The sequence below is a fragment of the Haliotis cracherodii genome, unplaced genomic scaffold (genome assembly GCF_022045235.1).
Source record: "Haliotis cracherodii isolate W230 unplaced genomic scaffold, xgHalCrac1.p SCAF_5, whole genome shotgun sequence".
Taxonomy (NCBI): Eukaryota; Metazoa; Mollusca; class Gastropoda; order Lepetellida; family Haliotidae; genus Haliotis; species Haliotis cracherodii.
In genome coordinates, this window is record NW_027266308.1 from 69,048,531 (window position 1) to 69,066,503 (window position 17,973).

The window sequence follows — 17,973 nt, forward strand, 5'->3', positions numbered from 1 at the left end:
TATTTTTATGTAACAAAGTGATAAAAGATCTCAAGCCAGACATTACCTACTAAGTTCAAACTATAGTAAGTAACCCTCGAGATCAATGGCAATGGTACACACAAACCATGCTTCATGGCTGCCATATATGACTGGTCAAGACAAATGTAATAACCCTGGAACTGTCAAAGAGTATCTGGTACTGTAGAGATTTGTTTTACTTTGAGCTATTTTTCTCTGTTTTCTCTAATGGAATTTTCCCCATGGAACAGTTTTAACGGGGAAAATATTCCCTTAGATATAGATATATTTACACTGGCAATATTTGTTCCGGGTGAAACTACAATCATCGTTGACACAAGCGCCTGACTGACACCCGCAATGACAAAAAAAAACAAGTGTATCATCAAAAACCTGTTATCGTCTTGAGTACGTGACCGAAAATATGTTACACACTATCATTGATCCTATCATTGTTTGTTTACACTGACTCGACCACATGAGGAGATCTAGTAAGGAAGTCGCTCTTGCTTAACTCCCTTGAATTGATTAAAAAGGAGGAATGGTATGACAAGATGAATAATATCCGAATAAACTGTGACTAAAATATGTCTGTTGTACAAATATGATGTGTATATGATTAAAGATCTCTAATACAATTTCTTTATTATTTTTTTCTTGTATGCACTTCTCTGTATGAAACACATTCTCCTAAGAGAACAAGCGGATTTCGTCAAGGATATTCACTTTTGTATAAGCAGATACCGGATGTTGATGCAGACGAATTTATCAAGACGACGACAGGGAACGCTGTAGATATCTTTATACAAGAGAATCTAAGCTTACCCATGCTGCTGGTATAAGGTATGTATTTGACTAGTGTTGTGTCTCCTCTTCATCGCGTGACACAGTGAGCGGGATCACCGTGGTGATATGATACTGCTGCTGTTGGCGACATAGCTGGACAAATCCTTGCTTTTGTCTGACTTCGGAGTTAGCTACAAAATCCTCGTGTTACAGAATATCACCAGATAACCGAGATCAAAGTTCTCAAACCCACCATCAATGCCCAGACTCAGTAAAAACGTCCGCCTGTGACCCATGCAAGGATTTCTTTAAAAATTAATAACACCTGGCTAGAAGTTTTAAACAATTATTTTACGGTTCGGGTTAGGTTGCCCAAACTCAGGCAATATATAGGCAGGGGTTACGGGCGAAATCTTTCCCTTTTATCTTTCCACTGTGCATCAATTTGCGCCATTGTCACGAGGATGCACACAGAAAACCTGAGTTTCACTTGCAGTGGGAGAATTATTAACAGATCGCCACACAGGTCTCCAGACAGATCACCCATGAAGATCCGGGGTAGAAGTGGTCTTCAGCAACCCATGCTTATCGTAAGAGGTGACTAACGGGATTGGGTAGTCTGGTCAGGCTCGCTGACTTGCTTGATTGCGAAGTGGGGCACGGGTGGCCCAGTCGTCTAAGGCGCCGCGATTCGCTGTGCAGAATTGCGTCCCTTGGGCACGCCAGAAACCTATGATTGTGGGTTCGAATCCCGGTTCACCCCAATTGTTTCTAGGTTTGTCAGCACCATACCCGTGCTCGTGGGTTTCACCAAAGTGGTAAACGTCTGAGACCTGCATCACTTCAGGCTTTCCTCCCACATTGAGCTGACACGCCGCGAAATGACTGGAATACTGTTAAAAGCGGCGTTAAACCCAACTCACTCAATCACCAATTGCAAAGATCGATGCTCGTGATGTCAATCACTGGATTGTTTGGTATAGACTATGTATTTACAGACCCCTGTCGTATAGCTGTAATATTGCCGAGTGTGATGTTAAACAACAAACAAACAAACAAACAAAACATAACAGCTTGAAGACTTTTACATGACCTATACTCACAAATCATTGTTTGTTTACATATCAGTCTGTGCTATAAACTTTAAGTGGACTGTCAACACAACACTTGTAACACTAATATAAACTTCACGGTTACACAAAGCTAACACCAAAGCTGATCAGGAAGCATGTTTGAAAATGTTTGTGATATAAAAGTGAACTCAGTGTTGAAAGTGCATGCTGGAATTATCATATTGATATACAAATAGTTGGACATCAGACAGGCTTTGCCCATAGGGTGTGTCTCAACAGTTGTAAGTTATATATACTCACACACAAAAGAAACGCAAGTAGAGTATGCAGTATACATGTTATTTATTTTTAACAGTAAAGACAAGAAATACTAATAGGGCAACAATGACAAAAATCTGACTGAAGACATCTAATGGATTAAAAGGCAGATGACATGATTGTTTTTTTCAAATGTTAAGGGCTTACGCAGTTTCGGGTCAATACCCAAAATGTCAGTCAATACCTGGTGTGACCAATTGATCAATTGATCACCATTAGCATTGATCACTGCCACACATCTCTTGCAACACTGAGTGGATCAGAAGATTTGTGAAGGCCCTAGGGATCCTCCTGCACACATCCAGAGCAGCTGTGTGTAGTTCATCGGCAGTTATAGGGACTTGGCGCACATTGTGCAGACGCCTTTGAACCTCATCATTGGTAGGAGCCAAAATCTGAACAGTGATAGTTAATTTATTCGTACCTATTTTCTGTAAAAAGTACATAATTTGTAAAGGTTAGATTGCAAAAGGAATTACTATCCTGTCCCTCAACAAAAAGAGTCCTGATGTCAATTTGATACCAATGATTGTTTGTCAGATGTCCAGTGATGACGGAGGAAACAGATCATTTCCGACACTGCTTCAAGTATTTCAAGGCAAGGAATCCTCCTCCACAGTATTCCAGTGTGATTGACTTCAACAAGTTATCAAATCAAAACAGCTCAAACTCATCAAATCCATGTGATGTTGAGGTGAGACATAGAAATGATGTCGCATTTTAAACAGCTTTATATTCAGGGGCAAGACACTGAAGAATGGGTTAAATCCCATCCTTTTGATCAAGCATGTATAGTTGTACCAAGGATTTACGGTGAAGATTTAAGATTTACACTGTCATTTACAACTCATTTTACTCCAATAAATGTAACTCAGGGATCCTATTGGGGAATATTAAACACCTGGTCACACATCTTAGTTCAATTCCCCACTTGGGTTCTGTGTGTGAAGCTCATTCTTAAAGTTCCCCACTTAATTTTGGCTGAAATGTTGCTGAAAGTCTCATAAAATCCTACCCTCTCACTTACTTTATGTGGTTTTCAACCACAGGCTTCAACACTGGCTGTTTAAGTAGTTTCAACATCCCAGATCTTTCATCTGGTGTTCTTTTATTACAAAACATGATGTCTTAAAAATCAGATGTATTTATGATCACATTAGAGTGTATTTTCCTACTATTATGTGTACACAGTTGTGATCTTTGGTTATAAGACTACTGGTATAATGGAACACACATGCAGATTTTACTTTTTTGTGTCCATGTGTTTCTACACTTGACTTATGGCTTAAATCAATACTGGTTATTCCTTAACATTACTTATGATGATATAGTAGTATCCTGTCTCTTAACTTTGAAAATGATGGATAATTAAAATGGGCAAGGCCTTTAATAATACATTTCCCATTGTGCCTCTTTGGAAACACGGTGAAGTGTTTTTTGACTCACTATTTAATGAGTGGTCCATATCAGCGACTTCTTATTTCGTCATCAGAATGGTAAGATTAAATGTGGGTTTGTGATATATCACAGTCAAAGGAAGGTTATATTCTGATATTCTTAAATTGAATACAAATCTGTGGATGTTATTTTTGTAATTTGATATCAACTTTAATGCAGGTTTCTGAAGTTTCACTAGACAGCCCAGCCACCCCTCTTCCCCTTGGACTGAAACCAGTGACAAACTGGCAAGCCTTCACACTCAACAAGCACCCGGGTAGGATTCCATATAGCTTACGGTATATCACGTTGAACGCCATCATATAACTGGAAAACTGTTCAAAGCAACTTAAAAACCAACTCACTCACTCACTCACTCACCCACTCACCCACCTACTCACTCACTATGTCACGCTGTACTACTTGTTGCTTACTAATGGTGTCCGTTATAACGTAGGTTTGTCTTTATCGTATGTCAACTTCATTTATATTTCAAAATGTTTATTAGGTCATAAATCATTTCTCATGTTTCAGCAGTATTTGTAGAATCCAAATTTACCATGACTTGATTTTCTAGGCAGTATAATTCCATTTGTACAGTTTGTTTAAAGGTTTTGAGTTTCTGATAGCCAGTTCGGCTACTGATGTTTTTTCTATTTGTGTATGTTACAGGTTTTGTGGTCATTCGAAACCCATTTGAAGTTGGGTTTCAACGCTACTGGATCAAGCGGTGTTTACAGGACTACCACCTGCCTCCTAATGTCACCAACCTCGACCCTCATCTGGAACGAAGTCTAACTGCCCGAATATTTGATGATTTTGCCAAGCAAGACAGGTTTGTGATATGTTATTTTGTTTCAAAAATCTATTTCTTTTTATCAGTCCTGGTGACTGTTCCTGGAGTTATTTATATCAACTGTGACAGCCCTAATTGTTGTGTGTGGAGAACTTCGGGCCCGCTAAGCTTGTAATGATGTACTTGGTCTAGTAGAGTACCAATGCACTGGGGTTTGAATCTCGGAATACCCCAAACCTTGGTCTAGTAGAATACCAATGCACTGGGGTTTGAATCTCAGAATACCCCAAACCTTGGTCTAGTAGAATACCAATGCACTGGGGTTTGAATCTCGGAATGTCCCAAACCTTGGTCTAGTAGAATACCAATGCACTGGGGTTTGAATCTCAGAATACCCCAAACCTTGGTCTGGTAGCACCAAACCAATGCACTGGGGTTTGAATCTCAGAATTCCCCAAACCTTGGTCTAGAAGCACCAAACCAATGCACTGGGGTTTGAATCTCAGAATTCCCCAAACCTTGGTCTAGTAGCACCAAACCAATGCACTGTGGTTTTACTAATGTAGAAACATGAGTGAGTGAGTGAGTGAGTGAGTATGGTTTTACGCCGCTTTTAGCAATATTCCAGCAATATCACGGCGGGGGACACCAGAAATGGGCTTCACACATTGTACCCATGTCGGGAATCGAACCCGGGTCTTCGGCGTGACGAGCGAACGCTTTAACCACTAGGCTACCCGACCGCCCCAGTAGAAACATGAAAGCCTACCTGCTTCATCGTGGACTTTCCCTCACACATTGCGTGTCATGTGAACGAAATGTGGGAATTGTGTAAAGCTGTATTGAACCCAACTCACTCAAATCATGTGATACTTGAGTACAGAAAAGTGTTATTATCATGCAGTAACCAATACCTCATTACCAGCAACAACACCATTGTCTCGGTGGCTGATGGATGAGCTATATGATCTGTGTGTTGCAGGGAGGAGCTGCAGAAGGATGATTTATTGATGAGACTGAGATGGGTGACTCTGGGCTATCACTATGACTGGACTGCCAAGGTAGGCTACACTGCTGTTATTGAGTCCTTAGCAGCAACTATAGAATGCCCACACACTTACAGTTCATATATTCAGATACACATGCTCCGGGTTACAATAGGTCTTGCCGTAAAGGCGACTCTGCTTGTCGTAAGAGGCGACTGGGTGGTCAGTTTCGGTGAATTGGTTGATGCATGTCATAATATCTAAACTGCTTAGATGGATGCTCATGATGTCAATCACTGGATTGTCTGGTCCAGACTCTTATTTACAGACCGCCGTCACATAGCTGGAACATTTCTGAGTGTGGCATAAAACAACAAACAAACAAACAAATCATTTATTCAGTAGGAAGAGGTGAGGTGAGGTGAAATATGATTTAACGTCGCGTCCAAGATTATTGCACTTATATAGCGACATGCATGCACATGTGTGTGAGTTGTGTACCATCTTTTCATGTCTTTTGGTATGACACGGCCGGGGATCGAAGCCCAGACCTTCCGCTCTCCGGGCACACGCTCTACCACTAGACCACGGAGGTGGTAGTTGTAGGAAGAGGATGTGGATGATCATTATTTAATTTATGCTGAAGGAAAGCTAGCCTCTCTCACTAATCTGCCCCACATCTAGGGGATTCTGCTGCTGAGATTTCTGATCATTAGCCTGTGTGTTATGCTTTTCTGGAGCATTGGAAGTAAATGTTAGTGTTGATGTGGGTCGAGGCATTTGGTGATCACTAGGATTTTCTCCAAATTTTTATCTGAATCTTATATTATCTAATAATCATAAGTAGAACATCCTGACAGTGTTCCTGCTGGCTTTTGAAACTGCCCATCCTAGTGGACTGGCAACTCTAGAAATGATCAGTGCCCCCCAGTCCAACTTTCATGAAAATTATTTGGTTTTAATTCTTTCAACTTCATGTTCCATGCAAAGATGTCATCTCTGAAGTAACCTAGTTAGATCTATACATCATTCACACAGTCACAATTTTCTCTTTGTTTTTTAATATTTCGAAACAAAGTCGCTACAAATGCATATTTAACCTAGGAATAGACAAGGGGAAACCCTGATTGTAACAGACAAGCTGACTTTGTTTTAAAATTTACTTATTTGAATATCACCGATGTTTTGTTTAATAACAAAGATTTATAAGTACTTCATTTGCCGGTCCACAGGGACTGGCAGTCACATGAATTACCAGTCCAAGCCTGATTTTACTGGTAAAAAACTGGTATTTACCCGTAAATGGGAACACTCACTGTCTTCCTTCTACTTGAGTGTGTCTTTAACATACTTATCTGGAAGTAAAGGTCAGTGTCGATGTGGGTGATCACTAGGATTTTCTCCAAATGTTAACTGAATTGTCTCTATCTAATAATCATAAGTAGAACATTCTGAGTGTCTAACACTTCCTTCTACTTCAGTGTGTCTTTAATACACTTCCAGAAGTACTATGCTGACAAGCACAGTGAGTTCCCGGCCGACCTGAGTGTCTTGTCATGCTGTATAACAGAGGCCCTGGGCTACACCAACTTCAAGCCGGAGGCGGCCATTGTCAACTACTACCACATGGACTCGACCCTAGCTGGACACACCGACCACTCCGAGTTCCACAAACAGGCTCCTCTCTTGTCTGTCAGGTCTGTCTGTCTGTCTGTCTGTCTGCGTGGCCCCATACAGGAGTTACTTGTGTATTGTTTCATGCCACACTCTGCCGTGTTGATAAGATGTACTTCCTACACCATAGGTGTACACTCGACCAGGTCATGGAGCAGACTCAGTCACATCTCATGACCAGGGGAAGAGTGCTGGCGACATGCTTTTCCTAGTAATGGGGCAGTTTTGGAGTGTGTCTTCAAGTGCAACTCCATCAAACACTGAGGATAAAGAGGTGTTAGATCGGAATATGGCCCCCTCCCTTACATCACATATACTATCCCATAGAGTATCACTTACCAGGTATATATTTCCCTGGCGACATCAAATGTGATCACTCGCTTGGCGCTGCCATCATGAAAGGAGTCTCACTCTTGCGAGATCTTGTTATATTTATAAACTAACTTTTAGCATTTAACAGAGGAATAAAGCTGTTTTATTTGGATCATCATCCTTGTATTCATTATTTTACATTTCCCAGTACCATGTTGTAACTTGGGACCCACATGTTTTGACCAGGAACCCCAACAATTAAAGGCTACTACCCACATGTTTTGACCAGGAACCCCAACAATTAAAGGCTGCTACCCACATGTTTTGACCAGGAACCCCAACAATTAAAGGCTACTACCCACATGTTTTGACCAGGAACCCCAACAATTAAAGGCTACTACCCACATGTTTTGATCAGGAACCCCAACAATTAAAGGCTACTACCCACATGTTTTGACCAGGAACCCCAACAATTAAAGGCTACTACCCACATGTTTTGACCAGAAACCCCAACAATTAAAGGCTGTTACCCACATGTTGACTGGGATACTAAGTCTAGGTTCGTTGGGCATTCTATTTGTGGAAATAGTACATTATGATTATTATCATTATCATTTCACATAATTCATTTAACTAAATGAGATCTTTTTCACACTTCATATAGCTTCGGTCAAGATGCTATTTTTCTCCTGGGAGGAAAGACAAAGGCAATGCCTCCATCTGCTATGTACCTGCGCAGCGGTGACATCTGTGTGATGGGTGGGGAGTCGAGGATGGCATATCACGCTGTTCCACGGATACTTGCCGCCACAAACCCAACCTACATGGACTGGAACAGCCAGGGGGAGGTAACTCCTTCTCCAGCTGACACACAAGACCCCAACAGAGGTTCATCAAGTGACATGGATGCTTGTATCAAGCAGGAGATGAATAGAATGAACTGGAAACCCTTAAATGTTTTTCTTAAGACTTCTCGTATCAATGTCAACATACGCCAAGTGCTGAAGCCGGGCCAGACATTTCCGGAGGAGCACGGAAAGGTTGACAATGTGCCATTGGCTGATGGTACAGTGCAGGAGATGCCAGTTACTAAAAGGTTTAAGCTAAGCGATTCATGACAAAGGCTTTTGATTTATCATTGTACATATTGTAGTATTTTTAAGTCATTATTGATACAGCTATTGTTACAAGGTGTTGTTAACTTCAGATGACATCACAATAGGTTCACTGTCTTCGCTTACAGCTTTTGGATAGGTACACTGTAAAAACGCCAACTTTTGTATAATAAGATGAGGGGGTAAAATTATGGATGTGATATTCACATGGGACAAATTAGTTCATGCCTTGTACTCAGCCATGGTCCAAGGAAGTGCATATTCTGTTTAACTACGCGAAGGTATAAACTGGATTTTATTAATCTTTCATTCAGAATGTCCATATCAATAGGAATTGAAAATCATGAAAATATATTTAATTGTGAACAACTTCAAAACAGATTTAAACCAGCCCAGGCTCCAGAAAACACTTTAAGAATTGTTTCGCCCCTTGTAGGTCACATGGCAGATGAGGTATCAGGTATCAGAGTGTGTTGCAGCTCAGGAATGTGGACAGGATTTGATTATGCTTTTATAATAAAAGAATGATTGATATGTGTGGAGTTATCTTTGTAAATAATGGAAATGTTTGTTGTATCAGGCAGTTGGATAGTTGCAGATATATCATGATCTGCAGGACATCCCTTCTGGAGTTGTAATCACACACTTATCATGATAATGGCATCATGATATGAAATGTCATATATCACACCAATATAGCGGTATGAAATGCAGGATATAAACTCAATATCTTCACAGTGGTATGAAATGTGGTAAATCATACATATCTTCACGGGTTTGAAGTTGGTATAGAAGTTAATATCTTCACATGGGTATGAAATCTGGTGTTATTACATTAAATAAGCATAAAGAAGATGTTGAATGGTTCAACGGTTGGAGAAACAACAGCCATTGGCACAGCCAAATTGATCAGTGTAAAGTTTTACTTACATCATAAACAACTTAACAAAATAAGCACAATAACAACAGTGTTTAACTACTGTTACACCCTACAGTAATAGTGTTGGGGATCCGAGCACCTGGCCCAAGCCAAGATAAGCAATGAGTGAGACCTGACCTGTCAACTCAATCAGGACGAAGTATATACAGCGAAGGTCACAAGTCCAGGATTGAGTCTTTAACGTATTCATTCCTAACAAATAATGACCTTGTCCTTCAACAGTGTTTCAAGAATATCCAAATCACAAGTTTATCCTGAATATCTAGATCAACCGCATTTCACGAATATCTAGATCAGACGTTTATCGTTAATATCCTAATCACAAGTTTATCCTGAATATCTAGTTCAGACGTTTATCCTGAATATCCAAATCACAAGTTTATCCTGAATGTCTAGATCAGACGTTTATCCTGAATATCCAAATCACAAGTTTATCCTGAATATCTAGATCAACCGCTTATCATGAATATCTAGATCAACCGTTTATCACGAATATCTAGATCAACCGCTTATCATGAATATCTAGATCAGACGTTTATCCTGAATATCTAGATCACCAGTTTATCCAGAATGTCTAGATCACCAGTTTATCCAGAATGTCTAGATCATAAGTTTATCCAGAATATCTAGATCACCAATTTATCCTGAATATCTAGATCACCAGTTTATCCAGAATGTCTAGATCACCAGTTTATCCTGAATATCGTGATCACCAGTTTATCCAGAGTGTCTAGATCACCAGTTTATCCTTAATATCTATATCAACAGTTTATCCTGAATATCTAGATCACCAGCTTATCCAGAATGTCTAGATCACCAGTTTATCCTTAATATCTATATCAACAGTTTATCCTGAATATCTAGATCACCAGCTTATCCAGAATGTCTAGATCACCAGTTTATCCTTAATATCTTGATCACCAGTTTATCCAGACCAATAGTTTCCATTTCCATTCTAAAACAAAATCATAAAAACTTTAAACTTATTTCTTGATAACCTGTTTATCAATGCTAGTTGCAACTCTCAAATAACAGCAAACGAATGTGTTGTGTCAAATGGCATTATAATATAAAATCAAACATTATATTCAGTAATATCTTAAGTACGAGAAAACAAGTATTTTAGAACGCCTTCTGTTATAGTCTATATAATGTGGTCTGTCAATTTTAAGAGGACAAGGTAGTATCAATGTACACAGTCCATTGACAGTTAAAAAGACAATTGAGCTTGGATGAATAATACATACCGAATTTTATGTCTTGAAACTGTGAAACTGTTTTATCTTCAACAGAGTAACCATTTAAGTGTGTGTGGTTGTTGCTACGCTTTGGTTTTTGGTCCGACAAACACAAGCACCTGTTGCTGGACCACGTTTTGCGAAAATACGAGGACGCGGTTACCTACTTGTGGCAAGAATTTGGTTCTTTATCCAATATGGCTGCCCTCGCGGCCATATTGAAACCTTGATTGAATCCCGTTAGCACGTTTGCAGATGACGGCGACAGACGACGATGGAGCAGCTGATGACATTGAGAACCAGCTTTGGCTCGCTAATATTAAATAAATGTTTATCGTGGGTGCAATTTGGACAGTGTGTGCCTGTGATTACAAGTAGATAAGACGCATAACAAAATAAGGTTATAGACAATAGCGTGTACACTGTTCAGCACGACCAATAAACATACTAGGTCTATGTCCGCTGACATTTGGACTAATATATCTGACATTTAAGATAAAGTGTCAGTCCCACCACGTCACCGACTCGACTGGTTTCCACGAGGCTGTTGTATACTTTACGGACATAATGAAGGCAGCGAGGCAGATGGCCTGGTTTCCACGTGACTGAAATTCAACAAGCAGCCTCGTATGTTAATTCAGGTTTGGAATGGAAACGTTTATTCGTGCCATCTGACATTGGACGCGCATATAAATGGTGCTAAAATATAAATAACAATTTTTAACAAATGTTACTAGGTTTTATCACAAAGACTACATCATGATGTACATGCTGTAAGCCTGCGTGTTTTTTTATTGGAAAAAGAGGCACACACGCACACACACACCATCGTACTGGACCCGTTAAGATTACGGGGTAGAATAGGTCTTCAGCAACCCGTGCTTGCCGTAAAAGGAGACTATGCTTGTCGTAAAAGGCGACTAACGGGATCGGGTGGTCAGACTCGCTGACTTGGTTGATACATGTCGTCGATGCCAATTGCGTGGACCGATGCTCATGATATCAATCACTGGATTGTCTGGTCCGGACTCGATTATTTACAGACCGCCGTCATATAGCTGGAATATTGCTGAGTGCGGCGTTAAACAACAAACCAACCAACCAATCATCGTACTGTAAACAGGAGATGCACAACATATACGCGTGTAGCATCTAATATCAGACATACACAATGCACTGACAGCTGCCACTGGGTCAATTACATATAGTGTCCTATGGTAGAAAGACAGTATTCAATTGATTTATGTTTGACCTCATAAAGGTACCAGCTGTTTCCTGTTTGGACCTTCCTATCCATATTTCTTTAATAACAAAAAAACGCATTGGTGATGCATTGGTATACTAAATTGAAACACTTTAGCTTTGTTTCTTTGTTTGTTGTTTAACGCTTCTTACAACAAGCATACCACCCCCAGGGGAGCATATTCATTGGGATTCGCAGTCTTGTCCTAGACGCGCCATGTGTGAAACACATTTTGTCAGTGTGCTGAAAGGGTAATCATGCTGGGATGGTTAACAGAACAAAATATGAATAAGTAGACAAAGAGTATATGGAGTGATTTCAATCGTTATAAACTGTCGGACAAAAGAAAGTATACACTTGAAAATTGGATCTGGCCCCCAAATTACAAATTTAACAAAATGTTTCTAGGCTGAAAACAGACGCCGGAACACTGCAATATTTAAGGTCCAAATGCGCCCCTCGTGGTTTATTCTCCCTGCAGTGTTTTATTGCATGATAAACAACGTCCACGAGTCGTTTATTCCTTAAACATACACATTAAGAAATGTATACAATGTTTCGTCTAAAAAAGCATGTGATTATTGGATTGATCCTATGGTAACTGTAGTTGTAGACTCATTCCTGTTTAGTGTGATCTGCCATAAAGTTCCGATATTTACATTATCAATACAGTAGACTGTGTAATCCAACATCTGTCTAATCAGACAAAAGGTTTTGGTCCTACACCCTACGCCCAGCTATCATGTCAGAGTTCCTCCAGAACTGAACTGTTTGTTCATCATGTGCTCATTAATGAATGTATGATACAGTGTATTTGATGAATAAAGTCCGGATAGATTTATAAAATGTTGTGTTTTTTCTGCATAGTTTGTGTGCAGTGTACATAGTATTATTTAATGAACCGAGGGTGCATTCACCGATGAAACTGTCTAATCAGATATTTCCCCGTCCGAGAGTGTTGGGAGTCTGCTGCAGAAGTAACAATCTCATTAAAATCAGATCTTAGTTCTCCCTGCCGCTAGACAACGATCTTTGTTTAGCGATAGCGAGAAGTAAGATCTGATTTTAATGAGATTGCAGAAGTAAGGCAAGGTCACAGCATGGTTTGAGGAATTGATCTAGGGGTAGAGCGTCCGCCCGGAGAGCGGAAGGTCCGGGGTTCGATCCCCGGCCGTGTCATACTAAAAGACGTCAAAAGATGGTTCTTCTCGTTACCCTGCCTGGCGATCGGCATTAAGGAGCTAAAACACAGACTAGTTGGCTCAGAGTCAGTATTCTGTGTCTGAGTGGGGTATCCATGTCAAACTGCACATCTCAGTGGGCGGGAACTATAAAATCGACATTAGTCCAGACGGCTGCATGCCGGTTGTTGTTATAAGTGCAATAATCTTGAACGCAACCTTCAACCCCATTTCTCCTCGCCTCACTAATAGGATCCAGTGTGATAGGTTAGGATTATCAAGGAAATATTATTTTCATTCACTATTTTGAAACAATATCCATGATATCTAGTATCTTAGGTGGTACAGTGTATGTCGTATCCATTTCCTTATTCTGGATCGAAATATTTCCTGGTATCAGGTATCAATTTCAATCCTGCGTGTCAGTCATATTTTCTTGCCAAACAAAAGAAATCTAATTCAAATTTCCTGCGTTATGTGAAGCATACAATGTCAGTCATAAAATAAATGCTTGACAACTGACATTGTATTAAATAGCCAAGTTCATTGTGTTGCTGAGTTAGTTGCCATTCTTGGTGGTGGGGAAAATAAAAGTGTTCCTCTTTTCTTTCAAACATAAAATATAATTCAACCCCACCACCCTCATCACTTGAGATAAGTGTGACCAAGAAACATTTAATGTTTATGACTGTTACAAATGAGTGCACAGTTGGTGATGTTAACCTCCCTTTCCCTGTATGAAAATACTGATGATCCCGTGAAGACGTGGGTTAGAATGTAGCTGGAATACAAGCAAGTGTGAAGTCCACACAAGACAATGGTACTTCATGTTACATCCTGCATGGGGAGATTATTAAGCTATTTCTCAAGTGTTGTTTGTTTGTTTGTTGTTTAATGCCACACTCAGCAATATTCCAGCTAAATGACAGCGGTCTGTAAATAATCGGTGGTCTGTAAATAATCGAGTCGACAATCCAGTGATTGACAACATGTGCATCGATTCACTCAATTAGGATAAAAAACATGCATCAACCACATCAGTGAGTCTGACCACCCAATCCTGTTAGTCGCCTCTTACGACAAGCACAGTCACCTTTTATGGCAAACAGGTGTAAAACATTAAAACATGACAGAAACATATACACATATGCACCAGTTGAAAGTAGAACTGCAAAGCGCAATGTGAAAAGTAGCAATGTACAGGTCAGGATTCATTCAAACGGAAAATACAATAGAAATCTTCCTCCCTAAAACATTACCAGGATAACAGCCTCTAGTCATGTGAATGGACTTTAGTAATGGTATTACAGCACATACAGACAGTGGTATGATCTTTTAGTACTTAATGATATTACTGCCATGTGTACATACAAGCTACATGTGCCATGGTACAGAAATATTGAAAATTCAAGCACAAAACTGGTCCACTAGACCACCAAACAATTCATGATATTCATTTTGAGATATGAAGCACAGTAGACACAAGGTCATTTCAGAGTGATGATAATTGCATAATTAGTTATGTTTTGGATTATGTGATTAAACCCCGTCCACATTTTGTTACAATCCTCTTGAAATGACCTTAATGTGTTACCATGGTTACAAGTGGTGGCTGGAGGTTACTCAGTGCAGCACATACATAGAAAATCTTGGAAACTTGTTCACTTCTTGTGAGGGGAATGACACCTTGTAAGATCCGAAAATGTTTAATTCGCTCTATTGCCTTTTCAACATGAATACGCAAGTTTGCAATTTTTCTCATACTCTCAACCTCTCTTTCAGTTAATTTACAGTTCTTTTCCTTCTTTGGTGGAATTATCAAATGGACATTCTTTGAACACAGTAGATCTGCAATCTGAAATCCTTCATCAGCAATTACTCCATCGCCACTGTCCAATCCATTAAGAAATCCACTCTCTTCAGTAATCTGTTTGTCAGAAATACTTCCTGCCCAAAGGTCACTGACATATGTGACGACTCCCGATGGACTAGTTCCCACTAAAACCTTCCATGTCACGAGCCGTCTGTAATCCGAGTATATCGGAGTTCTGTTTCCCAGTGAGTCCGGAGTTTCAGTATACACCTCAGTACAAGCTATGACAACTCGCGTGGTTGGGTACGTTGACTGACAGGACTCTGGCATGTTAAGTCTCACAGTTTCTTGTGATGGCCAGTATATTTGGAAACTAAGGCCAAAATACATTTTGTCAATCCAAGAATTGAAAATTGAACTGACAGCTGAAGCAGATACCCGAAACCGCTTTGCCAAGTCCAACACCAAAAGGCCAAGACGTAGTCTCATGAGCACCATAAAAAATTGATCCTTTAGAGTAAGTTCATGGGGCTTTAATTCATGTTTGTTTGTATCAGAATCTTCAGTAAGTTCATCAAACAGCACAGTGAAGCTGTTCTTGTCTGGCAGACCAGTATAAAACAGCATCTCTGCATCCGTAAGGTCATCCACAGTGAGCCAAGGCCTGTGACTGTTGCTGTTGTCGGTTAAATGCGAATTGTCGGTCATGCTTACAGGAAAGTTTGTCTGTGTGCATGCATCTTGTGCACATGGTGTAACGGTTACTTCCTGATGTCGGAAGTCTGCAACTGTTCTGATGTCCTCTGTGTCCAGCCTGTCCACGTAGTCATGCATCAGTACCGATACGTCAAGGCTGGATAGGGAGGAATGGGACTTCAGTCGGGGAGGGCACCTGCGTCGGGGGGCCTCGCTTTCACTATCAGTTGCTGAATTCTCCCGTTCTTCATGTGCAGCGTCAGGTGTGACAACATACAGGTCCTGTAACTGAAAACAACAATCAGGACAATGGTGCTTTATTTTATTTCAATGACAACATCAACACTGATTGATTTCGATTGTGAATATTCTTCCACATCATGAAAGAAATTGCCAATGTCAGTATAACTTTGATCATAATCATAACATAGTTGGAACTAGTTGTAAATGATAAATCAGTATTTTTTATAGAATTTATGAAATTATTTCAAATAATTTAGCCCTAGATAAGATAACGTTCGGACTACGAATAGCATTTATCAATCGTGTCAGCTGATGTAGTATTTACCTTGGTACTTTTGAAGACTTTGTGGTGGAATATGGACGGCAGATTCACCTCGGAGGTAGGTCCTCGTCTTCCCTCGAAGTGTTCCGAGCACAACCGGGTCCAGGATCTCACTGTGAAGTTTTTCCTACCGAGTCTACATGACCATATACTCTTTAACTTACGATTCCTTGAAGAGTTTCCGGAAGGAAAACGATGTAAGCTTACGGTCCTGCCATGCACTACCTTGCCGCTATAGTTGGAGCAGCCCACAACACAACAGTACGTCCTTCCAGACATTGTGTCTTCTTTCACTCATCAAGTTCTAAACGTAAAACCGCCAAGCGCTCCGGAAGTGGCTTAGGCTGTGACGATAAGAGTGAACTGCCACTAAACTGCCTGTCTGCACAAAGTCTTGTGTAGCGTGCGCAACAGAGACAGGGGACCAGTCCAGGGCGGAGAACGGTGCGTTTGTGTTTTCCATTGACAGAAGAGTTCTGTCTTATCGCGACATTCTGGAAGAATATATAGATCATAAAGTGATTTGCATGAAAAAAATTACATAGGAACCTTTTCAATTGCAGTGAATCCTGATATATTTACAGCCCCGAAATATGCATTTCTTCAAAATTAGAATGAAGTCGTTATTGAAGAACAGAACATCGATTTTTTTTCTGTATTTTAAAAAGTAATTTACAATGAGAAGCAATCATATATAGGTGCCCTTTATCTTATAATCTGTCAGTCCAAGTCGTTTGTTTGGGTTCTTATCATGAAAATTTGCAACAAACACACACAGGTGGCCGAACTTGGGATGGCTAGTTTCCTTCTGTCGTCTTTCCCACTTGTGTTTATACCTGATACAAACATGCAAGGCGGTAGATAACTGGACGTTGGTTTGTTGTTTAACGCCGCACTCAGCAATATTCCAACTATATGACGGCGGTCTGTAAATAATCGAATCAGGACCAGACAATCCAGTGATCTACATCATGAGCATCGATCTACACAATTGGCAGAGATGACATGCATCAACCAAGTCAGCGAGTCTGACCACCCGATCCCGTTAGTCGCCTTTTATGACAAGCATAGTCGCCTTTCACGGCAAGCACGGGTTGGTGAAGACCTATTCTACCCCGGATCTTCACGGGTTGATCCAATTGGAAAGATTACTATTTCTAAAACTGTTTGTATTACCAGAATCTAGGCTGTAAATAGTAGGGATGATATATACAGAATTCTGGTTTTATATATATAATTAATTCCCTCACATAGTAATATCTTTGGTGAAGAGTAGAATACTCATATATTTTCTAAGTCAACTCCCCGGCATGTAGTTATATAAATAGCTCATGCTTCACTGTCTATAGGTTTGAAACATCACAAACGGATGTTCACCAGAAATCACCATCGATAGCCGCCAATATTGCCTCACTCGTTACATAACGCAGTATATTGTCACGTGTTTCAGGTAATGAAGGCGGACGTGCAGGCTACAATATGTTTCAAACTGTTTAAAATATTCGATCTAAAATCAAATGATTCCAGTGAAATTAAATTAAATTTTAATGAATTTAGAACAAGGATTTTCATCAACAACAAATGTACTATCGATTTTACACACTTTGCACAACGTTGCTAGCCGGATCAGAATATATAGCAAACTAAGGCCACACCAGACTGATTACTTGATCGGCGGTTTCGTTTCCCATAACAAAAATACATCAAACATGCTGCATGGAACATTGCCTCACATATCGCTGATATGGTTTTAAAAAATCAGATGTCGAATTATACCTATTAACGTATAATATCTACATA

At 40.1% G+C, this 17,973-nt stretch overlaps 2 protein-coding genes across 3 annotated transcripts; one reads left to right on the forward strand and one right to left on the reverse strand.

The window, feature by feature from the left end:
* Window positions 1-767: 767 nt before the first annotated feature.
* Window positions 768-9,071, forward strand: LOC139443387 (nucleic acid dioxygenase ALKBH1-like). Of its 2 annotated transcripts, none has more exons than XM_071224376.1 (7): window positions 768-843; window positions 2,718-2,871; window positions 3,795-3,891; window positions 4,287-4,449; window positions 5,393-5,471; window positions 6,900-7,093; window positions 8,047-9,071. In XM_071224376.1, the coding sequence occupies exons 2-7, from the start codon at window positions 2,728-2,730 to the stop codon at window positions 8,498-8,500; spliced, it is 1,131 nt and encodes a 376-aa protein (XP_071080477.1). In that variant the 5' UTR covers window positions 768-843; window positions 2,718-2,727; the 3' UTR covers window positions 8,501-9,071. The 2 variants fall into 2 exon arrangements, with proteins under 2 accessions (XP_071080477.1, XP_071080478.1); XM_071224377.1 differs by lacking the exon at window positions 768-843 and adding an exon at window positions 1,360-1,376.
* Window positions 9,072-12,498: 3,427 nt separating this feature from the next.
* On the reverse strand, window positions 12,499-16,551 carry LOC139442645 (uncharacterized). The gene is made up of 2 exons (XM_071223502.1): window positions 16,177-16,551; window positions 12,499-15,896 (listed from the first exon to the last, which is right to left on the reverse strand). The coding sequence occupies exons 1-2, from the start codon at window positions 16,450-16,452 to the stop codon at window positions 14,682-14,684; spliced, it is 1,491 nt and encodes a 496-aa protein (XP_071079603.1). The 5' UTR covers window positions 16,453-16,551; the 3' UTR covers window positions 12,499-14,681.
* Window positions 16,552-17,973: the final 1,422 nt, after the last annotated feature.

Bases quoted from the DNA above. Each gene is read 5' to 3' on its own strand.
- LOC139443387 (XM_071224376.1), top strand. From the start codon at position 2,728: ATGACGGAGGAAACAGATCATTTCCGACACTGCTTCAAGTATTTCAAG. The intron at 4,450-5,392 runs GTTTGTGATATG...TGTGTGTTGCAG, and splicing joins GATTTTGCCAAGCAAGACAG to GGAGGAGCTGCAGAAGGATG. The intron at 5,472-6,899 runs GTAGGCTACACT...ATACACTTCCAG, and splicing joins ACTATGACTGGACTGCCAAG to AAGTACTATGCTGACAAGCA.
- LOC139442645 (XM_071223502.1), bottom strand. From the start codon at position 16,452: ATGTCTGGAAGGACGTACTGTTGTGTTGTGGGCTGCTCCAACTATAGC. The intron at 15,897-16,176 runs GTAAATACTACA...TGTTGTTTTCAG, and splicing joins AAGTCTTCAAAAGTACCAAG to TTACAGGACCTGTATGTTGT.